Source organism: Mytilus edulis, chromosome 12 (genome assembly GCF_963676685.1).
Source record: "Mytilus edulis chromosome 12, xbMytEdul2.2, whole genome shotgun sequence".
Taxonomy (NCBI): domain Eukaryota; kingdom Metazoa; phylum Mollusca; class Bivalvia; order Mytilida; family Mytilidae; genus Mytilus; species Mytilus edulis.
The window spans coordinates 79,081,621-79,104,463 of NC_092355.1; the positions used below are offsets into that span (position 1 = coordinate 79,081,621).

The following is a 22,843-nucleotide window of genomic DNA, read 5'->3' on the forward strand; positions in this document are numbered from 1 at the left end:
TTATGAGTTTGACTGTCCCTTTGGTATCTTTCGTCCCTCTTTTATGCCCCTTGGAAATATTAGATAAGTGCAATATCGGGGACATTGAAACTCTGTGCTTTTATCTATGAAGCAACATTCCAGTAGCACCTGCATTTGAAGACCATATCTCCCAGTTGATATGATATTACAGAGTTTGCATTTCCTATCATGATTTCTGGGTTGCTGCTTACAAGGAAGCTATTACAGCAAGAGTTTCAAAAGGTGAAGTTGAAATCAACCCTTGGAAAATTGTAAGATCAGTGACCCTCATAAGTTGTTGACTGTTATAGAATATCTGTTTCACAGATGACGATGGTTATGTTCAGAAATTTTCAGACCCATCAGACAACCCGTTCTTGGGTTGCTGCCCATTAATTGGTAATTTTAAGGAAATTTTGCAGTTTTTGGTTATCTTGAATAATATAATAGATAAACTGTTAACAGCAAAATTGTAAAGCAAAGTAAGATTTACAATTCAGTCAACATGACCAAATATGTCAATTGACCCCATAAAGAGTTATTGCCCTTTAAAGTAAATTTTTCACAATTTTTCATAATTTTTTTTAATCTTTTACAAAAAGCTTCTCTGAAACTATAGGGCCAAATTGAACAAAACTTGGCCTAAATCATCCTTAGGGTATCTTTTTATAAAAATGTATACAATGACCCCGCCCATCTACCAAGATGGACGCCATGGCTAAAAATAGAACATTGGGGTAAAAAGCAGTTTTTGGCTTATATCTCTGAAACAAAAGCATTAACAGCAAATCTGAAATGTAAAAAAAATGTTCATCAGGTCAAGATTTATTTGTCCTGAAATTTTCAGACGAATCAGACAACCTGTTGATGAGTTGCTAACCCTGAATTGGTAATTTTAAGGAAACTTTGCAGTTTTTGGTTATTGTCTTGAATATTATAATATATAGAGATTAACTGTAAACTGCAAAATTGTTCAGCAAAGTATGATCTACAAATAAGTCAACCATGACCAAAATGGTCAATTGACCCGTTAAGGAGTTATTGCCCTTCATAGTAAATTTTTATACAACCGCAAAAATTGAAAATGTTTTGGTCGTCAAAAGGAAGGTTGGGATTGGTTTTGGGAGTTTTGGTCCCAACATTTTAGGCATTAGGGGACAAAAATGGCCCAAATAAGCATTTTCTTGGTTTTCGCACTATAACATTAGTTAAAGTAAATAAAAACCTATGAAATTTTGACATAAGGTTTATGACCACAAAAGGGAGATTGGGATTGATTTTGGGAGTTTTGGTTCCAACAGTTTAGGAATTAGGGGCCAAAAAGGGCCCAAATAAGACTTCTTATACGTTCAGGTATTTTACATCCAATGTTTTATGGAAATATTCTTTATAAAGCACAAAGGTGTCAGTATTCACCTCAAAAACTAACAAAACCTTTGAATAGACTTATTAAGAAGGGATATAGTTACGATACTGTTGTCAGGTCATTAAAGATTACATATTTTGGCGTTAATATTGATTCACTTATAGGGTCTTTGAATCGGAACTAAACACATTTATTCAAAAACCAGTTGTTGGCATGACACGGGTTATGTTCTTCTCATATATGTTATGATGGTATGATACTAAACCCCTAACGGGAAGGATTGTGCCTGATGTTCATATGATGAAATCATAATCTTTCAGTCGGTTTAATTGAAGTCTGGAGCTGGCATGTCAGTTAACTGCTAGTAGTCTGTTGTTATTTATGTATTATTGTCATTTTGTTTATTTTCTTTGGTTACATCTTCTGACATCAGACTCGGACTTCTCTTGGACGGAATTTTAATGTGCGTATTGTTATGCGTTTACTTTTCTACATTGGCTAGAGGTATAGGGGGAGGGTTGAGATCTTACAAACATGTTTAACCCCGCCGCATTTTTGCGTCTGTCCCAAGTCATGAGCCTCTGGCCTTTGTTAGTCTTGTATTATTTTAATTTTAGTTTCTTGTGTACAATTTGGAAATTAGTATGGGGTTCATTATCACTGAACTAGTATATATTTGTTTAGGGGCCAGCTGAAGGACGCCTCCGGGTGCGGGAATTTCTCGTTTCATTGAAGACCTGTTGGTGACCTTCTGCTGTTGTTTTTTTTTATGGTCGGGTTGTTGTCTCTTTGGCACATTCCCCATTTCCATTCTCAATTTTATTATTCTTGGTTTCCGCACAATAACTTTAGTATAAGTAAATAGCAATCAATGAAATTTAAACACAAGGTTAATGACCATAAAAGGAAGGTTGGGATTGATTTTGGGAGTTTTGGTTTTAACAGTTTAGGAATAAGTGGCCCAAAGGGTCCAAAATTAAACTTTGTTTGATTTCATCAAAAATTAAATAATTGGGGTTCTTTGATAAGCCGAATCTAACTGTGTTTGTAGATTTATAATTTTTGGTCCCATTTTCAAATTGGTCTACATTAAGGTCCAAAGGGTCCAAAATTAAACTTAGTTTGATTTTGACAAAAATTGAATCCTTGGGGTTCTTTGATATACTGAATCTAAAAATGTACTTAGATTTTTGATTATTGGCCCAGTTTTCAAGTTGGCCCAAATCGGGATCCAAAATTAAACTTTGTTTGATTTCATCAAAAATTGAATAATTGGTGTTCTTTGATATGCCATATCTAACTGTGTATGTAGATTCTTAATTTTTGGTCCCATTTTCAAATTGGTCTACATTAAAGTCAAAAGGGTCCAAAATTAAATTAAGTTTGATTTAAAAAAAAAATTGAATTCTTGGGCTTCTTTGATATGCTGAATCTAAACATGTACTTAGATTTTTGATTATGGGCCCAGTTTTCAAGTTGGTCCAAATCAGGATCCAAAATTATCATATTAAGTATTGTGTAATAGCAAGAAATTTTCAATTGCATTGTATTCAGCAATAGCAAAAAATCTTCAATTGCACGGTATTGTGCAATAGCAAGAAGTTTTCAATTGCACAGTATTATACTGGTCCGAGTACACATTTATCGTCCTTTGATTTTCGTTGTCCACGAATATACTCCTTAGTGTGGACAGTGTGTTACTTGCCAATTTTTGTTATACCCCTTCCAAATTTATTTCTCCATGTTTTATTCCTCATATAGCAAGTAGGGGGTGAAATGGCACTGTAAAAAAATTTGGGTCATAAATATTAATGTAAAGTAGTGATTAGGTCCAGCTGAAAAAGGTAAAAAATTAGCACTTCGGAAGCTGTCAAAAGATTTCAAGACCCCCTTAACATAAAATTGTTCATATTTTGAGTTAGAGCTGATGAAGTTTTCTATAATTTTGATATAATTTGTCCCAAAAGTAGTAAAATACACCTTAAAAATATTATTGAGAAAGCGCAGTTGGGATTTTTTTTATTTTCATTTATTGTCTAAAAGAAATGCACTACGAAATAACTGTGTACTCGGACCTATTGCGCAATAGCAAGAAATCTTCAATTGCACTGTATTGTGCAATAGCAAGAAGTTTTCAATTGCACAGTATTGGTCCGAGTACACAGTTATCATCCTTTGATTTTCGTTGTCCACGAATATATTCCTTAGTGTGGACAGTGTGTTACTTGCCAATTTTTGTTATACCCCTTCCAAATTTATTTCTCCATGTTTTATTCCTCATATAGCAAGTAGGGGGGGGGGGGGGGGTGAAATGGCACTGTAAAAAAATTTGGGTCATAAATATTAATGTTAAGTAGTGATTAGGTCCAGCTGAAAAAGGTAAAAAATTAGCACTTCGGAAGCTGTCAAAAGATTTCAAGATCCCCTTAACATAAAATTGTCCATATTTTGAGTTAGAGCTGATGACGTTTTCTATAATTTTGATATAATTTGTCCCAAAAGTAGTTCAATACACTGTAAAAATATTATTGAGAAAGCGCAGGTGGGATTTTTTTTATTTTCATTTATTGTCTAAAAGAAATGCACTACGAAATAACTGTGTACTCGGACCTAAGAGGTGAAATCAGGAAATATAGAATCTGTACTTTTGCAACTTCCCTGATTGATTTGATGGTGTCAATTTGTCAAATAGCATAAAACTAAAGGAATTAAACTTTTATTTGATAGAATTTCTGCAAAAATGACCAGTTTTGGCATTATATGGTCAAAATAAGCATTTCATAGCTTTTTCAATTTTGATGCATAAGTGGCATTCTGACTTTCTATCTGACATGTTTTCATGTGACAATTTTTGTGTTTCTATGCTTTAATCCAGTTGTATTACTCATTTGTGAACTCTGAATCTACAGTAAAGAAGATTATCTCAGACAATTTGAGCAAAATGTGTTGTATAAATGACCCTCGTCTAACGCCCTGTTTGGATCAAGTTAAATGTGAGGAGCATGGCACATAAAAGTTGAAGTCCATAATAAAGACCTCACTAAATTTGTATAAAAAGCACTTAACAATGTCTTTTGTACCTGTTTCATTTCACATAATATCTTTCTTTACTTCTGTAGGATAGCATGTGGTTCAAATATAAGCCTGTTGAGACTAAAATTGCATGCAAGTTTTTCACTAAAAAGTGAAAAATCTTTGTATCAGACCATACTGTCTGCTAAAAAAGTTGAATGTAAGAGCCTTTTTGTGCTCAGATTTATTGTATCATGTCACCTGAGTATAGAAATGATAGAAAAGACACAAATTTTTATTTCCTATAGCCTCAATATGCATTTTTAAATGTAAATATGTGCTACGTCCTAAATTGACCCTAAATTATTTTCAGTCTTACTTGGCCTAAGACCCTTTTAAACTAATATGATATGTTATTTGTAAGTTTTCTTTCCATTTAAATTACATTAAATGCATAAGGATTATTTATAATCAAAAAGCTTCACAAATTTAATTTGCTGGAAAATATTACATCTTCATGTAAGCCCCCCTTTATTGGAAAACCTCCATTTTTAGGCACAGGCTCATATAAATTTGACTTTTGAATAATTATGCTAAGTCTGATATATCAAATAAGTACTCTATTGCTTTAAATCCATGATATATTATATAGTAAGGCATTTTAAAAGTATTTTTTTGCAACATTTTAATTTTAAAAGCCCCAAATGTTGATAGTTGAAATTTCTCAATTTTAACGTCTAAATTTAACACGCAAAGTTGAATATAGAATTAATCATATTGTCTATAATATATATCCTGTTGCTATGAAACTTTGTAAGCAGTCTTATAATATATTAGGCTTTAGTCATACCAAGTTTTATTAAGATTGGTCAATTTTTTCTATCCTATTAGGTCCAAGTACACAGTTATCGTCCTTTGATTTTCGTTGTCCACGAATATATTCCTTTAAGTGTGGACAGTGTGTTACTTGCCAATTTTTGTTATACCCCTTACAAATTTATTTCTCCATGTTTTATTCCTCATATAGCAAGTAGGGGGGTGAAATGGCACTGTAAAAAACTTGGGGTCATAAATATTAATGTAAAGTAGTGATTAGGTCCAGCTGAAAAAGGTAAAAAATTAGCACTTCAGAAGCTGTCAAAAGATTTCAAGACCCCCTTAACATAAAATTGTCCATATTTTGAGTTAGAGCTGATGAAGTTTTCTATAATTTTGATATAATTTGTCCCAAAAGTAGTACAATACACTGTAAAAATATTATTGAGAAAGCGCAGTTGGGATTTTTTTTAATTTTCATTTATTGTCTAAAAGAAATGCACTACGAAATAACTGTGTACTCGGACCTATTGCACAGTATTCAGCAAGAAATCTTCAATTGCAAAATATTGTGCAATGGCAAGTATTTTCAATTGCACAGTATTGCGCAATGGCAAGAAATATCCAATTGCACAATATTATGCAATAGCAAGAAATTTTCAATATTCTTTGAAAATTTGAGTTATCTTTCTTTGTCCAGAATAGTAATTGAATCAACTTAAATCATTGTTTTATACAATATACACTGTATATTCACTTTTACTACCAACTGATAAATTAAAACAATCTTTACCATTCAGTGATAACAAGCACTTTTTTTACATTTTAATATTTTATGATGTATTTAAATGAGTAGTTATTGTTAGGGGGCATTAGAAATTTGAATTGAGATCAGTTTTGGAAAAAGGGAAAGGGGGATGTGAAAAAAAACATTTTTTTGAGAGGATTAATATTCAACAGCATAGTGAATTGCTCAAAGGCAAAAAAAAATATTTTAAGTTCATTAGACCACATTCATTCTGTGTGAGAAACCTATGCTGTGTCAACTATTTAATCACAATCCAAATTTAGAGCTTAATCCAGCTTGAATGTTGTGTCCATACTTGCCCCAACCGTTCAGGGTTCAACCTCTGCGGTCGTATTAAGCTGTGACCTGCGGAGCATCTGGTTTTGTCTCTGCTTCCTTTTGTCCGTACGTTCGTTCTTCCATCTGTCTGTCCCACTTCAGGTTAAAGTTTTTGGTTAAGGTAGTTTTTGATGAAGTTGAAGTCCAATCAACTTGAAACTTAGTACACATGTTCCCTATGATATGATAATTCCAAATTAGAGTTTTGACCCCAATGTGCAGTCGAATAAACATAGAAAATGAAAGTGTGAGTGGGGCATCCGTGTACTTGTTGTTGTTATATATTATATTAATATTTGTATATAACATGTACAGTTACATGTTTATATAATTTTCGTCCATTTGTTTATCATTCTATTTTAATATTCTAATAATAGTGCAGTGCAAGTGCATGGTGGACACTCTTCTGTAATAATTCGAATTTTCTAATAGATTGGATTTGAGTACTATAGGCATTCATATTTTCCTGCAAAACGTTCTTAGATATTCTTTCACATGCGTTAACTCAAATTTTCGGTATTTTTGATTTGTTATTGATATATTATATATATATTTCTCACGACATTTTCATATCATTTATCTATATTCTTAAAAATTATTTTCATGAATACTTATTGATGAAATTGACATATATAATAATAATAATATAACAAGCGATAAGGAATTTTATTTTGCGTTATGTTAACAGTCAAAGACGACAGTCACGTGGGTAGAAATGTCTGTGGCAACAATACACCGCCGGATGTAAAAACAAACATAAGTCATAACTTAAATTGTGTCTCTGATTTTAATATTAAATAAAAATGTATTTGTAGGAATAATCCTATGTAGAAATTTATATTGGAAATTATACAAATATTTTTCAATGTTAGTATGCAGTTCATCCTTCCATTTTGAAAAATGACAATAACTTGAGGTTAAAGTATATGAATCTCTACGAAATTATAGCACAAGGTTCCATACCAAAATAGGACGGATGGTATTGATTTGGGGGTTATTGTTTTAGTTGTTTAGAAATTAAGGGCCATAAAGGGGCCGCAAATTTGTCGCTTTTTCCACAGGGTTCTATACCTCAAAGGGAATGTGGGGATTGATTTTTGGGGGTCATGGACAAACCGCTTAGGAATTAGGGGCCAAAAATTGGCAGAAGAACAAACTTGGATTTTCTTGTTTTTGGACAATAGTTTGAGTATAAGTCTATGGGTCACAATGAAATTATACCACAAGGTTCCATACCATAAAAGGAATGTCATTTTTCATGAAACTGAAGGCAAAATTAATTCTTCCTTTCTAGACATGCTAGATGTCTTGTATAACAATTAATAAATTATTCTTTTTTGTCATTATCTCCAGAGTTCTAAGTCTAATATTTTTAAAGAGTTTTGTACATTTTTTATCAATCTTTTTTATTCAATTTAGAGTCAAGAAAATTTTGACAAATTATATTTTGACAAATTTATAATTTGCATATTTTAGAAATAAATTTAAAACAACAATGATTTTTTGCAACAGTACTAAAAAGGTGACAAAACCGCACATTCATAATACAGTAGAGATCAATCTTGTCGCTATTACTACCCACACACATTTGAATCACCTCCCTTTTGATTGCATAAAAGACTTTAAATTAGTTTGTATATGAATTGTTAATTATACAGAAAATAAGTGTAGGTTGATGTTAAAGTCCGACAACACAATCAGCTGACTTTTGAATTCACAATGACCATGCTATTTCTAATTGAATATTAAAAAATACCAATATCTTATAACTTAAATTTCGGTCGGTAGTTTTCTCCAGGCACTCCGGCTTCCTCCACCAATAAAAACTGGCCGGCACGAAATAGCCCAAAAGCGGTGCTTAAAAGTGGCGTTAAAACACCAAAAATCAAATCAAAATTATAACTTAAATTCAGCTTCGCCCTTGCAAATTTATGTATAACCACCTTTAAATATATTCTTTTAGGGTTACGAAGATATTGGGCTAAATTCAGACGAAAGTTTGTTCGGAATGTTTGTTCCATCGGAAACAAGTCATAACTATGTTGTAAATTGATCTCCTTTATACTTTTTTCAAATGAAGCACCATAGAATGTGCAATTGATTTGTTGTCTTCTGGAAATGTAATGTGTTTACAGCTTTCCTGCCTGTGGTTATTTTAACCATGTCACAATTCAACAGAAATTAGGCAATTTCACAGTTAATTTTATTTTCTGTCAATAATTGTGCAGTATTGGGAGCATCTGTTGACAGTGCCAGCTTTTCATTGATTTGCATTTCAGAGCACATTTTTGCCGAATCATACAAAGTACTGATGAACACTGTCTGAATATTGTCAATATAAAGTAAAACACCACTCAGCTGCTACTGGTCCTACTAATTGTAAGATACTTGTTACAGAAGTCTTCTTTGTTGTTAACAGATGAAAGTAATATACATATTTGTCTGTATTTCAGGGTAAGACTCCATACGATCTAGCAGCAAAAGAAAAGAAGGGGCAGTATAAAGAAGTGATGGAATACTTACAGGTACACATGCTTTAGAATACAAATGCTTACACTCAGAATAAATCGATATAAACGATTTACAAAATGTAGAGAGATAAAAAACTAAATACCTTAAAAAGGGAAGACACACAAAACCATCTTAGGTGCAACAGAAGGGGTAAACTTAGAAATTTTACATCTAATAGTCAAAATTTCTCCTTACCGAAGTAAAATCATGAAAGTACACTAGAATTTTTTTTATGATATTTGAGATATCTCTGGGTCTGGTAGTCATCAAACAGTGGCTATTAACACTGCAGTGAAAATGTAACAACATACTGATGCTAAGCCTCTTTTTTAATAACTTTCCTTTTTAGATTGATCCTATATACATGATATAGAAATAGAATATAAATTAATTGGTCCACCCCCCAAAAGTTTAAATTGTATAAAAAAGAATTTTATTAAAAGCAGCTTAAGCTTTTCATAAATAAGTTCTTACAATGTTTGATAGAAAGGGGGCAAAAGGAAGCTGAAAGGAACTGATACATTTTTTTAAGTCGGATTCTTTTGCAGCTTTTAGAATAATAAAAAAACAAACTTTGTGAGGCCTTCATAAAACAACAAGATACCGTTTTCCATGTGTCAAAGTTATGTTTCTGATCTGCCGTCATCAGGTAAGCCAGGCACTACAACTTCTGAAAGCTTAAACAATTGAGTGAATGAAAATCAATAGGACCCGTAAAAGAACAGCCAAGCTCATCTTTACAAATAAAAGGGGGAATAACCTTAATCTTTAAAATAAATCGGTGCCTTGCCTTCTTCATTTGTTCTTGAAAATTATTCTGTATAAACCAAGTAAATATCTTTTTTGTTGAAAAATGTTTTACAAGGAACAGAATCAAGAATAAAGTAAATGTACTTAACATTTTAATAGTACTTAAGTTTTATGACGTCAATTTCTATTATTTGATAGTATTTTTTGTTCACACCACACATTATATATATTGATACTTCATAGCCCATGTCTAAAAGTTGAAAACCTAAAACTATAAAATGTGTGAAAGTATGGAGATTAAAAAAGGTTTAATTGCCTGTGAAAAAATCCTGATAACTTTGCCTGATGGAGTTGCCACCTTAAGATTTACTTTATCTTCTTAAATAGATAAAAGGAAACCTGAGCATAGGTTATTCACATTGGGAACATAATAATTAGATCCCGTATATTTATTAAAAAATTAGATACAACACTTCCATGACTTCATAAATTTCATGGATTGCAGGCAATTTTTATATGCCTGTCAAAATTTTGACGGGACGTATTATGGTATACAAATGTCCGGTGTCCGTCCGTCTGTCCTTCCGTCTGTCTGTCCGGCGTAAACATGTCGCACCGTAACTTGAGAACGACTTATCTAAATTTCATGAAACTTATGATGGTCAAATGATCTGTATACTTTTTGGTGAAAATAAGATTTAAACTTTTTGAGTTACGGCACTTTGTAACTAAAACAGGGGGTGTTTTTTTTCACATGTCGCACCGTATCTCAAAAACGATTCTTGATTATTGCTTAAAACTTTACACACTTCTTAGTTATATTTATCTTAATATCTGTATACTTTTTGGTGATGATTCAAAATTTCATTTTTGAGTTATTGAGTATTTTGTAAACAAGGGGGAGGGGTTTTTTACATGTCGTGCCGTATCTCAAAAACAATTTATGATTATTGCTTAAAACTTTACACACTTCTTTGTAATTTTAATCTTAAGATCTGTATACTTTTTGGTGATGACTCAAAATTTAATTTTTGAGTTATTGAGTATTTTGTAAAAAAGGGGAGGTTTTTTTTTACATGTCACGCCGTATCTCAAAAACTATTTATGATTATTGCTTGAAACTGTGCACACTTTTTTGTTATATTAATCTAAAGATCGGTATACTTTTTGGTTTGATTCAAAATTTTATTTTAGTGATATTTAGTTTTTTGTAAAAAAAAACAAGGTGGGGGGAGGGGTGTTTCACATATCCCACCGTGTCTCAAAAACAATAAATGGTTATTGCTTAAAACTTTCTCAGAAACTATTTATGATTATTGCATAAAACTTCCACACAAGACGTCGGGCGTATCATGCGCTCATGGCGCAGCTGTTTATTCTGGATTTATCTTCATCAAGAAAGCTCAAAGCCAAATAGTTGAAAGCCAAGGTTGTATTTAGGAACCGAAACAGTTTAAGAGGTTTATGACCAAAAAGGACCTATAATAATTAAAGCTTACTGTGCATGTTGTGAAACAATATTATAGGACAGCTACAATGTTTTCATATTGACTTATCATAGTTACTCAATACCAACATAAGAATAATTTGATAGACTTACACTGTTAATTACGTTTCTTAATTTTATAGGAAATGTCAGATCCCATTTTAACCAAACTCAGGCAGTTGAATAGAAATGACTTTCAGGATCTTGTAGCTCTGGGAACATTTTCTTCCTATGAAAACAGGGTGTTTTTGGCTGGGCCTTGTAATATTGGGAAATCGTCGCTTGCAAGTATTCTTATCGGCGAGGAAATTCCAAAAACATGGATTTCAACTGATGGACTAATTATTCATTTCGGAAGAAATGGCATCGACTTACAGCAACGAAAGATGATTCCGTTGAAAAAAGGTATGTATTATGTGTTTTATGTCGTGGCCTTTTCAACAAGATTCTTCTTTGACATATAAATTATCTTCAGCTTATAGAAAACTGTTTTTCTTTCACTGTCTTGTTGTCTTAACAAGAATTGTTATAGCCTTAGAACAATAGCTAGATATTGACTATAAAGTGCATTGCCCTTAAAGATAACAACAATTTAATGTTTGAAGCACTAAAATTTCAACAAGGCATGTTTTCTGTTTGAATTTAGTTATATAATTTAGGAGTAGAATGACATTTTGATGAACACAATTCTCGTTTTAGAGTTATTGATGTCACTGTAAAACTTGATAAAGTTCACATGAAATTGATAATTCATTTGACTGCAACTTTTGTTCACAGCCATACAATGGGCACTTTTTAAATCGTCTATGTGGCTCAAAAAAAGAAGACAGAAACAAAACGTTTTTTACACAAGGACGGACATTTCATTTATTATTTTACCATTTAAATGTCAGGGACCATAGAATAGAGGGCAAGTTGTATTTTATTTTTTTTGACATATAACATTAAACAAAAACTTAAGTACCTTACAAATAAGGTTTTATTTTGGTTCTCAATGATTATTGAGTTACCTTTTGAAATAAGAAATAGCATAAATAAATTCAATGTCTTTCACATGTTCAAACAATTCAAATCCAGATATGAACATTTCAATCTTCTGTATTATACTGATTAAAATTGTTTAAAACCTTTTTCAAACCTTATTCAGTAGCTTTTTCATGATGAAAATTAAGCAAGAAAAGAAGATTTTTCTTATGTTCTGTAGTTTACTGATATATATACTAAAATGTTTTTTTAGGAGTAAACATTAAAAAAACAGCCTAGATTTAGAATTGTTCAAATATCAATCACTTTTTACAAACCTTCATCAAATTGAAAGATATTTTATAGGTGTTTGTGCAGAATCAAGAAATACAATCTAAGTCTTCATTTTTATGTTTTTACTGATAATTGGAAATTGTTTATGGAAGTCAACTTTGCAGTACTACAATGACAGCACCAATCATTGGCAAGACAACCTTTACAATTTTGGGGGTTAACAGATGATGTTTTTTTCTGCATTGGCAGGGGTATTTGTGATCACTAGATAACCTTTTTCTAGCTACTGTTCCAAATCTTTCTATCAGTGATTTCGACCACTTTGATTAATATATAAGTTTTAATATACAGGATAAAAATATATTCTTCATGCTAGGCTATTTAAATTAGGAATTTTCAACAAAGTTTAGCTACCGTTTTTTGGCATGTATAGTCCGCACTTTTTTTTTCCTTGAGAAAATGTTCAGAGTCTGTTTAAAAATTTTAGGAAAAATTATGATTTTATAGATATTTGTATTTTCTATATATATGAAAGCACACAACAGTTGACATAGTGGAGAAAAGGAATGACACAAATAAGTACTCTGGGTTAGATTTTGTTAAAATTTGGTAAAGAATTTTAGTCTCTTATTGATAATTGTAAAGATAAATAGTCACTGATTAAACCATGACCATCAAGGGGTAGAGTTAATCCTTCAGACAGGGGCTTATAAAAGATGAAATTGGTACTGGAAATTAAGTAATTCTGTTTTAATAGATATTGAATTTTAAAGTACAATTAATAGAGTGATGACCAAATCAAAATATGTATAATCAGTAGTAAGAGTGATGATATCCGTCTATAATGGGTCAAACTAAAAGTCAAAATATGTATAATCAGTAGTAACAGTGATGATATCCGTCTATAATGGGTCAACCTAAAAGTCAAAATATGTATAATCAGTAGTAACAGTGATGATATCCGTCTAAAATGAGTCAATCTAAAAGTCAAAATATGTATAATCAGTAGTAACAGTGATGATATCCGTCAATAATTGGTCAACCTAAAAGTCAAAATATGTATAATCAGTAGTAACAGTGATGACATCTGTCTATAATGGGTCAACCTAAAAATCAAAATATGTACAATCAGTAGTAACAGTGATGATATCCGTCAAAATGGGTCAACCTAAAAGTCAAAATATGTACAATCAGTAGTAACAGTGATGACATCTGTCTATAATGGGTCAACCTTAAAGTCAAAATATGTATAATCAGTAGTAATAGTGATGATATCCCTCTATAATGAGTCAACCTTATAGTCAAAATATGTATAATCAGTAGCAACAGTGATGATATCCGTCTATAATCGGTCAACCTAAAAGTCAAAATATGTATAATCAGTAGTAACATTGATGATATCCCTCTATAATGGATCAACCTAAAAGTCAAAATATGCATAATCAGTAGTAATAGTGATGATATTTGACTATAATCATGATAATGGGTCAACCTAAAAGTCAAAATATGTATAATCAGTAGTAACAGTGATGATATCCGTCTATTATGGGTCAACCTAAAAGTCAAAATATGTATAATCAGTAGTAACAGTGATGATATCCGTCTATAATGGGTCAACCTAAAAGTCAAAATATGTATAATCAGTAGTAACAGTGATGATATCCGTCTATAATGGGTCAACCTAAAAGTCAAAATATGTATAATCAGTAGTAACAGTGATGATATCCGTCTAAAATGAGTCAACCTAAAAGTCAAAATATGTATAATCAGTAGTAACAGTGATGATATCCGTCTATAATGGGTCAACCTAAAAGTCAAAATGTGTATAATCAGTAGTAACAGTGATGATATCCGTCTATAATGGGTCAACCTAAAAGTCAAAATATGTATAATCAGTAGTAACAGTGATGATATCCGTCTATAATGCGTCAACCTTAAAGTCAAAATATGTATAATCAGTAGTAACAGTGATGATATCTGTCTATAATGGGTCAACCTAAAAGTCAAAATATGTATAATCAGTAGTAATATTGATGATATATCCGTCTATAATGGGTCAACCTAAAAGTCAAAATATGTATAATCAGTAGTAACAGTGATGATATCCGTCTATAATGGGTCAATCTAAAAGTCAAAATATGTATAATCAGTAGTAACAGTGATGATATCCGTCTATAATGGGTCAACCTAAAAGTCAAAATATGTATAATCAGTAGTAACAGTGATGACATCTGTCTATAATGGGTCAACCTAAAAGTCAAAATATGTATAATCAGTAGTAACAGTGATGATATCTGTCTATAATGGGTCAACCTAAAAGTCAAAATATGTATAATCAGTAGTAACAGTGATGATATCCGTCTATAATGGGTCAACCTAAAAGTCAAAATATGTATAATCAGTAGTAATAGTGATGATATCTGTCTATAATGGGTCAACCTAAAAGTCAAAATATGTATAATCAGTAGTCACAGTGATGATATCTGTCTATAATGGGTCAACCTAAAAGTCAAAATATGTATAATCAGTAGTAACAGTGATGATATCTGTCTATAATGGGTCAACCTAAAAGTCAAAATATGTATAATCAGTAGTAACAGTGATGATATCCGTCTAAAATGAGTCAACCTAAAAGTCAAAATATGTATAATCAGTAGTAACAGTGATGATATCCGTCTAAAATGGGTCAACCTAAAAGTCAAAATATGTATAATCAGTAGTAACAGTGATGATATCCGTCTATAATGGGTCAACCTAAAAGTCAAAATATGTATAATCAGTAGTAACAGTGATGATATCCGTCTATAATGGGTCAATCTAAAAGTCAAAATATGTATAATCAGTAGTAACAGTGATGATATCCGTCTATAATGCGTCAACCTAAAAGTCAAAATATGTATAATCAGTAGTAACAGTGATGATATCCGTCTATAATGGGTCAATCTAAAAGTCAAAATATGTATAATCAGTAGTAACAGTGATGATATCCGTCTATAATGCGTCAACCTTAAAGTCAAAATATGTATAATCAGTAGTAACAGTGATGATATCCGTCTATAATGGGTCAAACTAAAAGTCAAAATATGTATAATCAGTAGTAACAGTGATGATATCCGTCTATAATGCGTCAACCTTAAAGTCAAAATATGCATCATCAGTAGTAACAGTGATGATATCTGTCTATAATGGGTCAACCTAAAAGTCAAAATATGTATAATCAGTAGTAACAGTGATGATATCATTTTTATCCTCACACTTTATTCCTTGGGCAGTATGATTCTTTAAGATTGACCTATAATTAACAGTGTGTCATCCTAACACAGACTAGTATATCAAATGAATGGCTGAAAACCAAAAATCTCAAATGTTATTGCCTCAATGCTAAATTTCACAGTAGCAACTAAAATGTGTTACAGGGTTATAAGCACCTTTATGAATCTAGTGTATACAAACTTTTATTCCTGTCGTCATACTGCTATTGTTATGCCCCTACCGTATTTAGTTTTACCCTTGTTTCTTCTGGAAGTATGTTACACCCTTGCAAGAATCTATCCTTGTTTATTGTTATCATCTTCAATTCTCTCCAATTTTCCAAAAAGCCCTCTTGTCTTGACTAGTTTAAGCTGGTCACATAAATGTATCTTGGCCCTCACTATAGTTTTTTTAAGCAGTTAAGCTTCTTTATGTGAGCACCCTAGATTTATGTTCTACCCAATAAATGCTGAAATATGTGCCACTTTTATTATCTGGCTGGCTATCATGTTATTTATAACTAATTGGACACTTTTTTCATACTTTTATTCTGGAATATAAAAAATATTACCATAAAAACGTTATGTTTTCGTCGATTTTCCCAAAAGTTTTGAAGTTGCACATAGGAAGTAGTGCTCGATAGAAATCCTTCTGTAGTTTATTATCCCCTGTGCTGTTGGCTAAGATGTCAAAGAACAATTGTATGAAATATTTGATCGCCGAAAATATATAAAGATGAGTCGTTTACATTTCCCAAATGGCAAAATTCGTAGGAATATTGTTTGTCATCGATACGTATTACATACGTCAGTAGTCTATTAATCAGCTGATATAAGTTGGCGGCAATTTCAAATTACATAGAAGACGAAATTTACGTACCTTTTAAATTGGGAGGATTCTGATGATACATAGATACTTTATTATTAATCATTTTAATCGTTTTTTGTCTGAAATGATTGAGATTATTTAAATCATCTTAATTCAGTAATCTTGTATGCTCATTTGTATTCTTGTTAATATTATTCCGTTATCTCGCAAATGACCTCCTTCGTGCTTGTCAAATAAAGTTGTTGTTATTGTAGTTTTCTGATTGGTCGATGTCAAGGTCATTTTAAGATTGTTTCGCTTTGGTGTAACATAATGCTACACGTGCTTTGATTTAGCTCAATGTACTTCAATAAATATTGAGATTAAAACTTTAACAACTGTTTTCTAAAGGACGGCATTATTTAACTTCCAAAGTCGCAATATTAAGTCCGAATCTGTGACGCGTATCACACCGTAATTGTTTTTGATTTACAAGGACATTTCGATTTCCGGTACAGAAAAATACGACTTTTTTGTTAAATATATGTTTCTTTTTATTTATAATTTTTCACATTTAAACACTCGTTATGTGTTCTTGAATCAATTCTATGTGGTTCCTTCAGCAACTTTATGCTGGTAAACGATTTCCCCATGAAAATAATGTGAAAAGAAATCGCATGATACGATAAAAAGCCTTAAAAGGTAACGACTAACGAGGCTCGAGAAACGTTTATCAATATTTTTTAAACAAGTTGAAGTTACAAACAAGTTTTTTAGCTCACCTGGCCTAAAAGGCCATGTGAGCTTTTCTTATCACTTGGCGTCCGTCGTCGTCGTCTGTCGTCGTTAACAATTTTTCAAACATCTTCTCCTCTGAAACTACTGAATGGGTTTAAATGAAACTTAGCATGATTGTTCCTTAGAGTATCCTGCACAAAGTGTGCGCTTCGATTTTTGATCCGTCAAAAAACATGGCCGCCGTTACCTAAAATAGAACATAGGGGTCAAATGCAGTTTTTGGCTTATATCTCGAAAACGAAAGCATTTAGAGCAAATCTGACATGGGGTAAAAATGTTCATTAGGTCAAGATCTATCAGCCCTGAAATTTTCAGATGAATCAAACAAACCATTGTTGGGTTGCTGCCACTTAATTGGTAATTTTAAGGAAATTTTGCAGTTTTTGGTCATTATCTTGAAAATTATTATAGATAAAGATAAACTGTAAACAGCAAAAATGATCAGCAAAGTAAGATCTACAAATAAGTTAATATGACCAAAATTGTCAATTGACCCCTTAAGGGGTTATTGTCCTTTAATGGCAATTTTTCACAATTTGTTCATCATATTTGCTAACTTTAAAAAATCTTCTCCTCTGAAACTACTGAATGGATTTGAATGAAACTTAAGATGATTGTTCCTTAGAGTATCCTGCACAAAGTGTGCGCTTCGATTTTTGATCCGTCAAAAAACATGGCCGCCGTTACCTAAAATAGAACATAGGGGTCAAATGCAGTTTTTGGCTTATATCTCGAAAACGAAAGCATTTAGAGCAAATCTGACATGGGGTACAAATGTTCATTAGGTCAAGATCTATCAGCCCTGAAATTTTCAGATGAATCAAACAAACCATTGTTGGGTTGCTGCCACTTAATTGGTAATTTTAAGGAAATTTTGCAGTTTTTGGTCATTATCTTGAATATTATTATAGATAAAGATAAACTGTAAACAGCAAAAATGATCAGCAAAGTAAGATCTACAAATAAGTTAATATGACCAAAATTGTCAATTGACCCCTTAAGGGGTTATTGTCCTTTAATGGCAATTTTTCACAATTTGTTCATCATATTTGCTAACTTTAAAAAATCTTCTTCTCTGAAACTACTGAATGGGTTTAAATGAAACTTAGCATGATTGTTCTTTAGATTATCCTGCACAAAGTGTGTGCTTAGATTTTTGATCCGTCAAAAAACATGGCCACCGTTACTTAAAATAGAACATAGGGGTCAAATGCAGTTTTTGGCTTATATCTCAAAAACGAAAGCATTCAGAGCAAATCTGACATGGGGTAAAAATGTTCATTAGGTCAAGATCTATCAGCCCTGAAATTTTCAGATGAATCAAACAAACCATTGTTGGGTTGCTGCCACTTAATTGGTAATTTTAAGGAAATTTTGCAGTTTTTGGTCATTATCTTGAATATTATTATAGATAAAGATAAACTGTAAACAGCAAAAATGATCAGCAAAGTAAGATCTACAAATAAGTCAATTTGACCAAAATTGTCAATTGACCTCTTAAGGAGTTATTGCCCTTTAAAAACTTTTTTTCACAATTTGTTCATCATGTTGACTTACTTTAAAAAATCTTCTCCTTTGAAACTGCTGTATCAATTTCAGCCAAACTTAGGCTAAATGAGTTTCAGAGTTTCAGAGTATCTAGTATAAATTTTATATTTCATTTCCTTGTATGTCAAGAAACATAGCTCCTATGGCTAAAATAGAACATAGGAGAAATTGATTTTTTTTTTGGCTTTTGAAGAGAATAGGACGATTTCAAAAACATTTAAATAAATTGAAAAGCCAAAATAATCATTGATGAGAGATTAAACCAAAAAAATTCAGGTGAGCGATTCAGGCTCTTGAGAGCCTCTTGTCTTAATTCCTACTGTTACAGTTATTTAAAGTTTAAATAAATGTTTTATTTTTATTATGATATTAGTAATGGGAGACAGTTAAACTGTAATCAAGATATTTTAATTCAGGTATAATTTGAGACGTTAATAAAATGGTACTGGCTACGGTTACATGGAAATGTAACAATAATAAAAATCAAATTGCATCAAATTGTATAGCTGTATGAAATTTATGTCTTGATATTGTTTAATAAAATTAACGGTACCAATTTTCTTGCACCAGATGCGCATTTCGACAATACATGTCTCTTCAGTGATGCTCGTGGCCAAAATATTTGAAATCCAAAGCTTATATAAAAGATGAAGAGCTATAATCCAAAAGGTCCAAAAAGTATAGCCAAATCCGTGCAAGGAATCAGAGCTTTGCATGAGGGAGATACATTCCTTAATTTATAATAATTTCTATCATTTTGTAACAGCAAATTTTAATAACACAAAAAATCCGTATTTTCATGCCAGTACCGAAGTACTGGCTACTGGGCTGGTGATACCCTCGGGAACTAATAGTCCACCAGCAGAGGCATCGACCCAGTGGTAGTAATAAAATTAAAGGTACCAATTTTCTTGCACCAGATGCGCATTTCGACAATACATGTCTCTTCAGTGATGCTCGTGGCCAAAATATTTGAAATCCAAAGCTTATATAAAAGATGAAGAGCTATAATCCAAAAGGTCCAAAAAGTATAGCCAAATCCGTGCAAGGAATCAGAGCTTTGCATGAGGGAGATACATTCCTTAATTTATAATAATTTCTATCATTTTGTAACAGCAAATTTTAATAACACAAAAAATCCGTATTTTCATGCCAGTACCGAAGTACTGGCTACTGGGCTGGTGATACCCTCGGGGACTAATAGTCCACCAGCAGAGGCATCGACCCAGTGGTAGTAATAAAATTAAAGGTACCAATTTTCTTGCACCAGATGCTTATTTCGACAATACATGTCTCTTCAGTGATGCTCGTGGCCAAAATATTTGAAATCCAAAGCTTATATAAAAGATGAAGAGCTATAATCCAAAAGGTCCAAAAAGTATAGCCAAATCCGTACAAGGAGTTTAAGTTTCGTTTAAAACGCATCCCAAGTTTTAATGTTTTTCACCCTAAACAAAATTGGTTCAAAGTATATATATATGACAGTAATAAGAGAAGGTGTGCAGTTAAATACTTTAAAAGTGAAACCATTGAACTATATTTTTCGCCTTTGGCACTCCTAATCTTGAGTAGTATCTTTAAGAACATCAAAACCATTAATACGTAAAACTATTCAAGTTATACACCATTTGTTGAATAATAATATTTATTTTTTATCAGTATCAGGGGCGGATTCAGCCATTTGATAAAAGGGGGGGTTCCAACTATATGCTCCCATTCAAATGCATTGTTCGGCCACCCCCCGGACCCCTATTAATCTATAAATCTCAGCGTAATGCAACCGTAACCTCAGTAATTATTGTTACATTCGTAATAAATCGGTTCCTCGTCCAACTTTGCATTCCGGCAATTAGTCTCCAGTGTAACAATAATATTTTTATTGTTGTTACATTTCCATGTAACCGTAGCCAGTGCCTAATAAAATTGAGAATGAAAATGGGGAATGTGTCATGTAGACAATAACCTGATCTAAGAGCAGACAACAGTCGAAGGTTACCAATGGATCTTTAATGCAGGGAGAAACTCCTACACCCAAAGGATTGCTTTTGCTGGCCCCTTAACATAATAACAAAAATGTATACTTTTCAACTAGTCACTTTGTTCCGGTGGAACTTTTAAATCAGAGGAAGAACAAAGTAACTAGTTAATAAGTTCCTCTGGAACTTTTCGGCTAGTGAGTTCTTTCCGCCCTGAACTTTCCAACGTCGGAACAAAAGAGTATTAACAATAACTTGGACATACACTAAAATCAGAAGTATACACAAGAAATTAAAATTGTACAAAACAATTATGAAAAATAAATATGATATACAGCAACAATCACCACATTAGTGGGTCCTCACTATGGACAGGTGCATACAGAATGTGGCGGCTGGCACAAAACTCTCCCCTAACATAGGACAGTGTATGTGTATAATCTCAGACATTGAATCTTTATAAATAATTATAAATTGAAAATAACTTTTGAAAGTGGTAGGATTGCATAACATAAACATTACTGTACAAGCATTATTTGATACTTTAGAAATAGCTGAGAACATTGCCTGAGATAAATATTTTGACTAATTCTTTACACTATTCATCTGAACTTGGCCAAGTTTGCCTTTGGGTTTTTGATTAACTGCCTATAGCACCCTTTGGTGCTTTGATTTATAAATCAGAGCTGCCGGTCTTTAACAGTAAATCTGAAACAAAACAAAAGTTCTGCATCTAAATTTTGATAAATTTTCATAATTCGTCCGTTCGTGTGTTTGTCTGTGCGTCCGTTCGTCCCACTTCAGGTTAAAGTTTTTGGTCAAGGTAGTTTTTGATGAAGTTGAAGTCCAATCAACTTGAAACTTAGTACACATGTTCCCCATGATATGATCTTTCTAATTTTAATGTCAAATTAAAGTTTTGACCACAATGTTACGGTCCACTGAACAAAGAAAAAGATAGTGCGAAGCTCAGGTTAAAGTTTTTGGTCAAGGTAGTTTTTGATGAAGTTGAAGTCCAATCAACTTGAAACCTAGTGCACATGTTCCCTATGATATGATCTTTCTAATTTTAATGCCAAATTAAAGTATTGACCCCAATTCCTAGGTCCACTGAACATGTAAAATGATAGTACGAGTGGGACATCCGTGTACTATGGACACATTCTTGTTTTTCCCTACTCAATCATATATTTTAAAGTTTTAAAATTAAACATGTACTATTATTCCAGAATTATGTATCTTCGGTTAATGAATTCAGCAACTTTTTTCAGAGATATCGCAGCAACATGTTTGTGGTATATCTAAATGTGAGTTTTCTCACAGATCTATGTTTAAGTTTTTATATTATTATTAAAAGCATACCTATACTATTTAAATATTTTTTCATTATATGTAATAACAATGTATTGCTAATTCCTTATGATTGTGATGAAAGTAAATCTTATGTAAACATTCTATAACTGTTTTCTTTACTCTTATTAATATATGCACATATTCAAAATGGTGGAATCGAATGTATTTGTGACTTACCAAAAGATATTATCCAAAATGCATGTAATCATCAAATTAATGCTCCTTAAAATCAAACAGTCATGTCACCAGAAGAAAACATCTGCACTATTAATATAATGTTAGAATATAGAACTGTTGGAACTTAGTTAATTTCATTTATCTGCATTCAATTTGTGTGTAGGATATAAGACATCTTTGCTTGTTGTCCAAGTTTAAATTCTAATTGTGTCAGGGGTTATTTAAGGGAGTCAAATTTCCATTTTCTTTGAAAGGTTCCCTGGTTGAATAAATTAAATTTATCTTGAATATTTGATATATACATATTATATTAAAAAAAAAATATCCATGCAGAAAATGTATAATTTAGCCATATGTGATCTCCTGCATTTGACCTCACACTTCCTGTCCAGCATCTACACTAAAATTAAGGAAATCCAGATGGCACGTTTATACATTTCATTCACTCTGGCTCACATGTCAAAGATAAAGAATTAAAGCATGAAAATTATTTGCAATGGGTATTACATCTATGGTTGTATGATCATGATCTTTAATAGACTATGTGCCAATTCCCGTAATTGACCCTATAATTAGAGATCCCTTTGAAATCCTTTTTATAGTTGTCT

General features: G+C 32.0%; 1 protein-coding gene across 1 annotated transcript in view; it reads left to right on the forward strand.

The window, feature by feature from the left end:
• LOC139497229 (uncharacterized) overlaps positions 1-22,843 on the forward strand; it is a 308,105-nt gene that overhangs the window by 32,817 nt on the left and 252,445 nt on the right. Inside the window, exons 3-4 of the mRNA XM_071285357.1 lie at positions 8,774-8,845; positions 11,211-11,472. Coding sequence (XP_071141458.1) covers positions 8,774-8,845; positions 11,211-11,472 — 334 coding nt within the window. The remainder of the gene's footprint in view (positions 1-8,773; positions 8,846-11,210; positions 11,473-22,843) is intronic.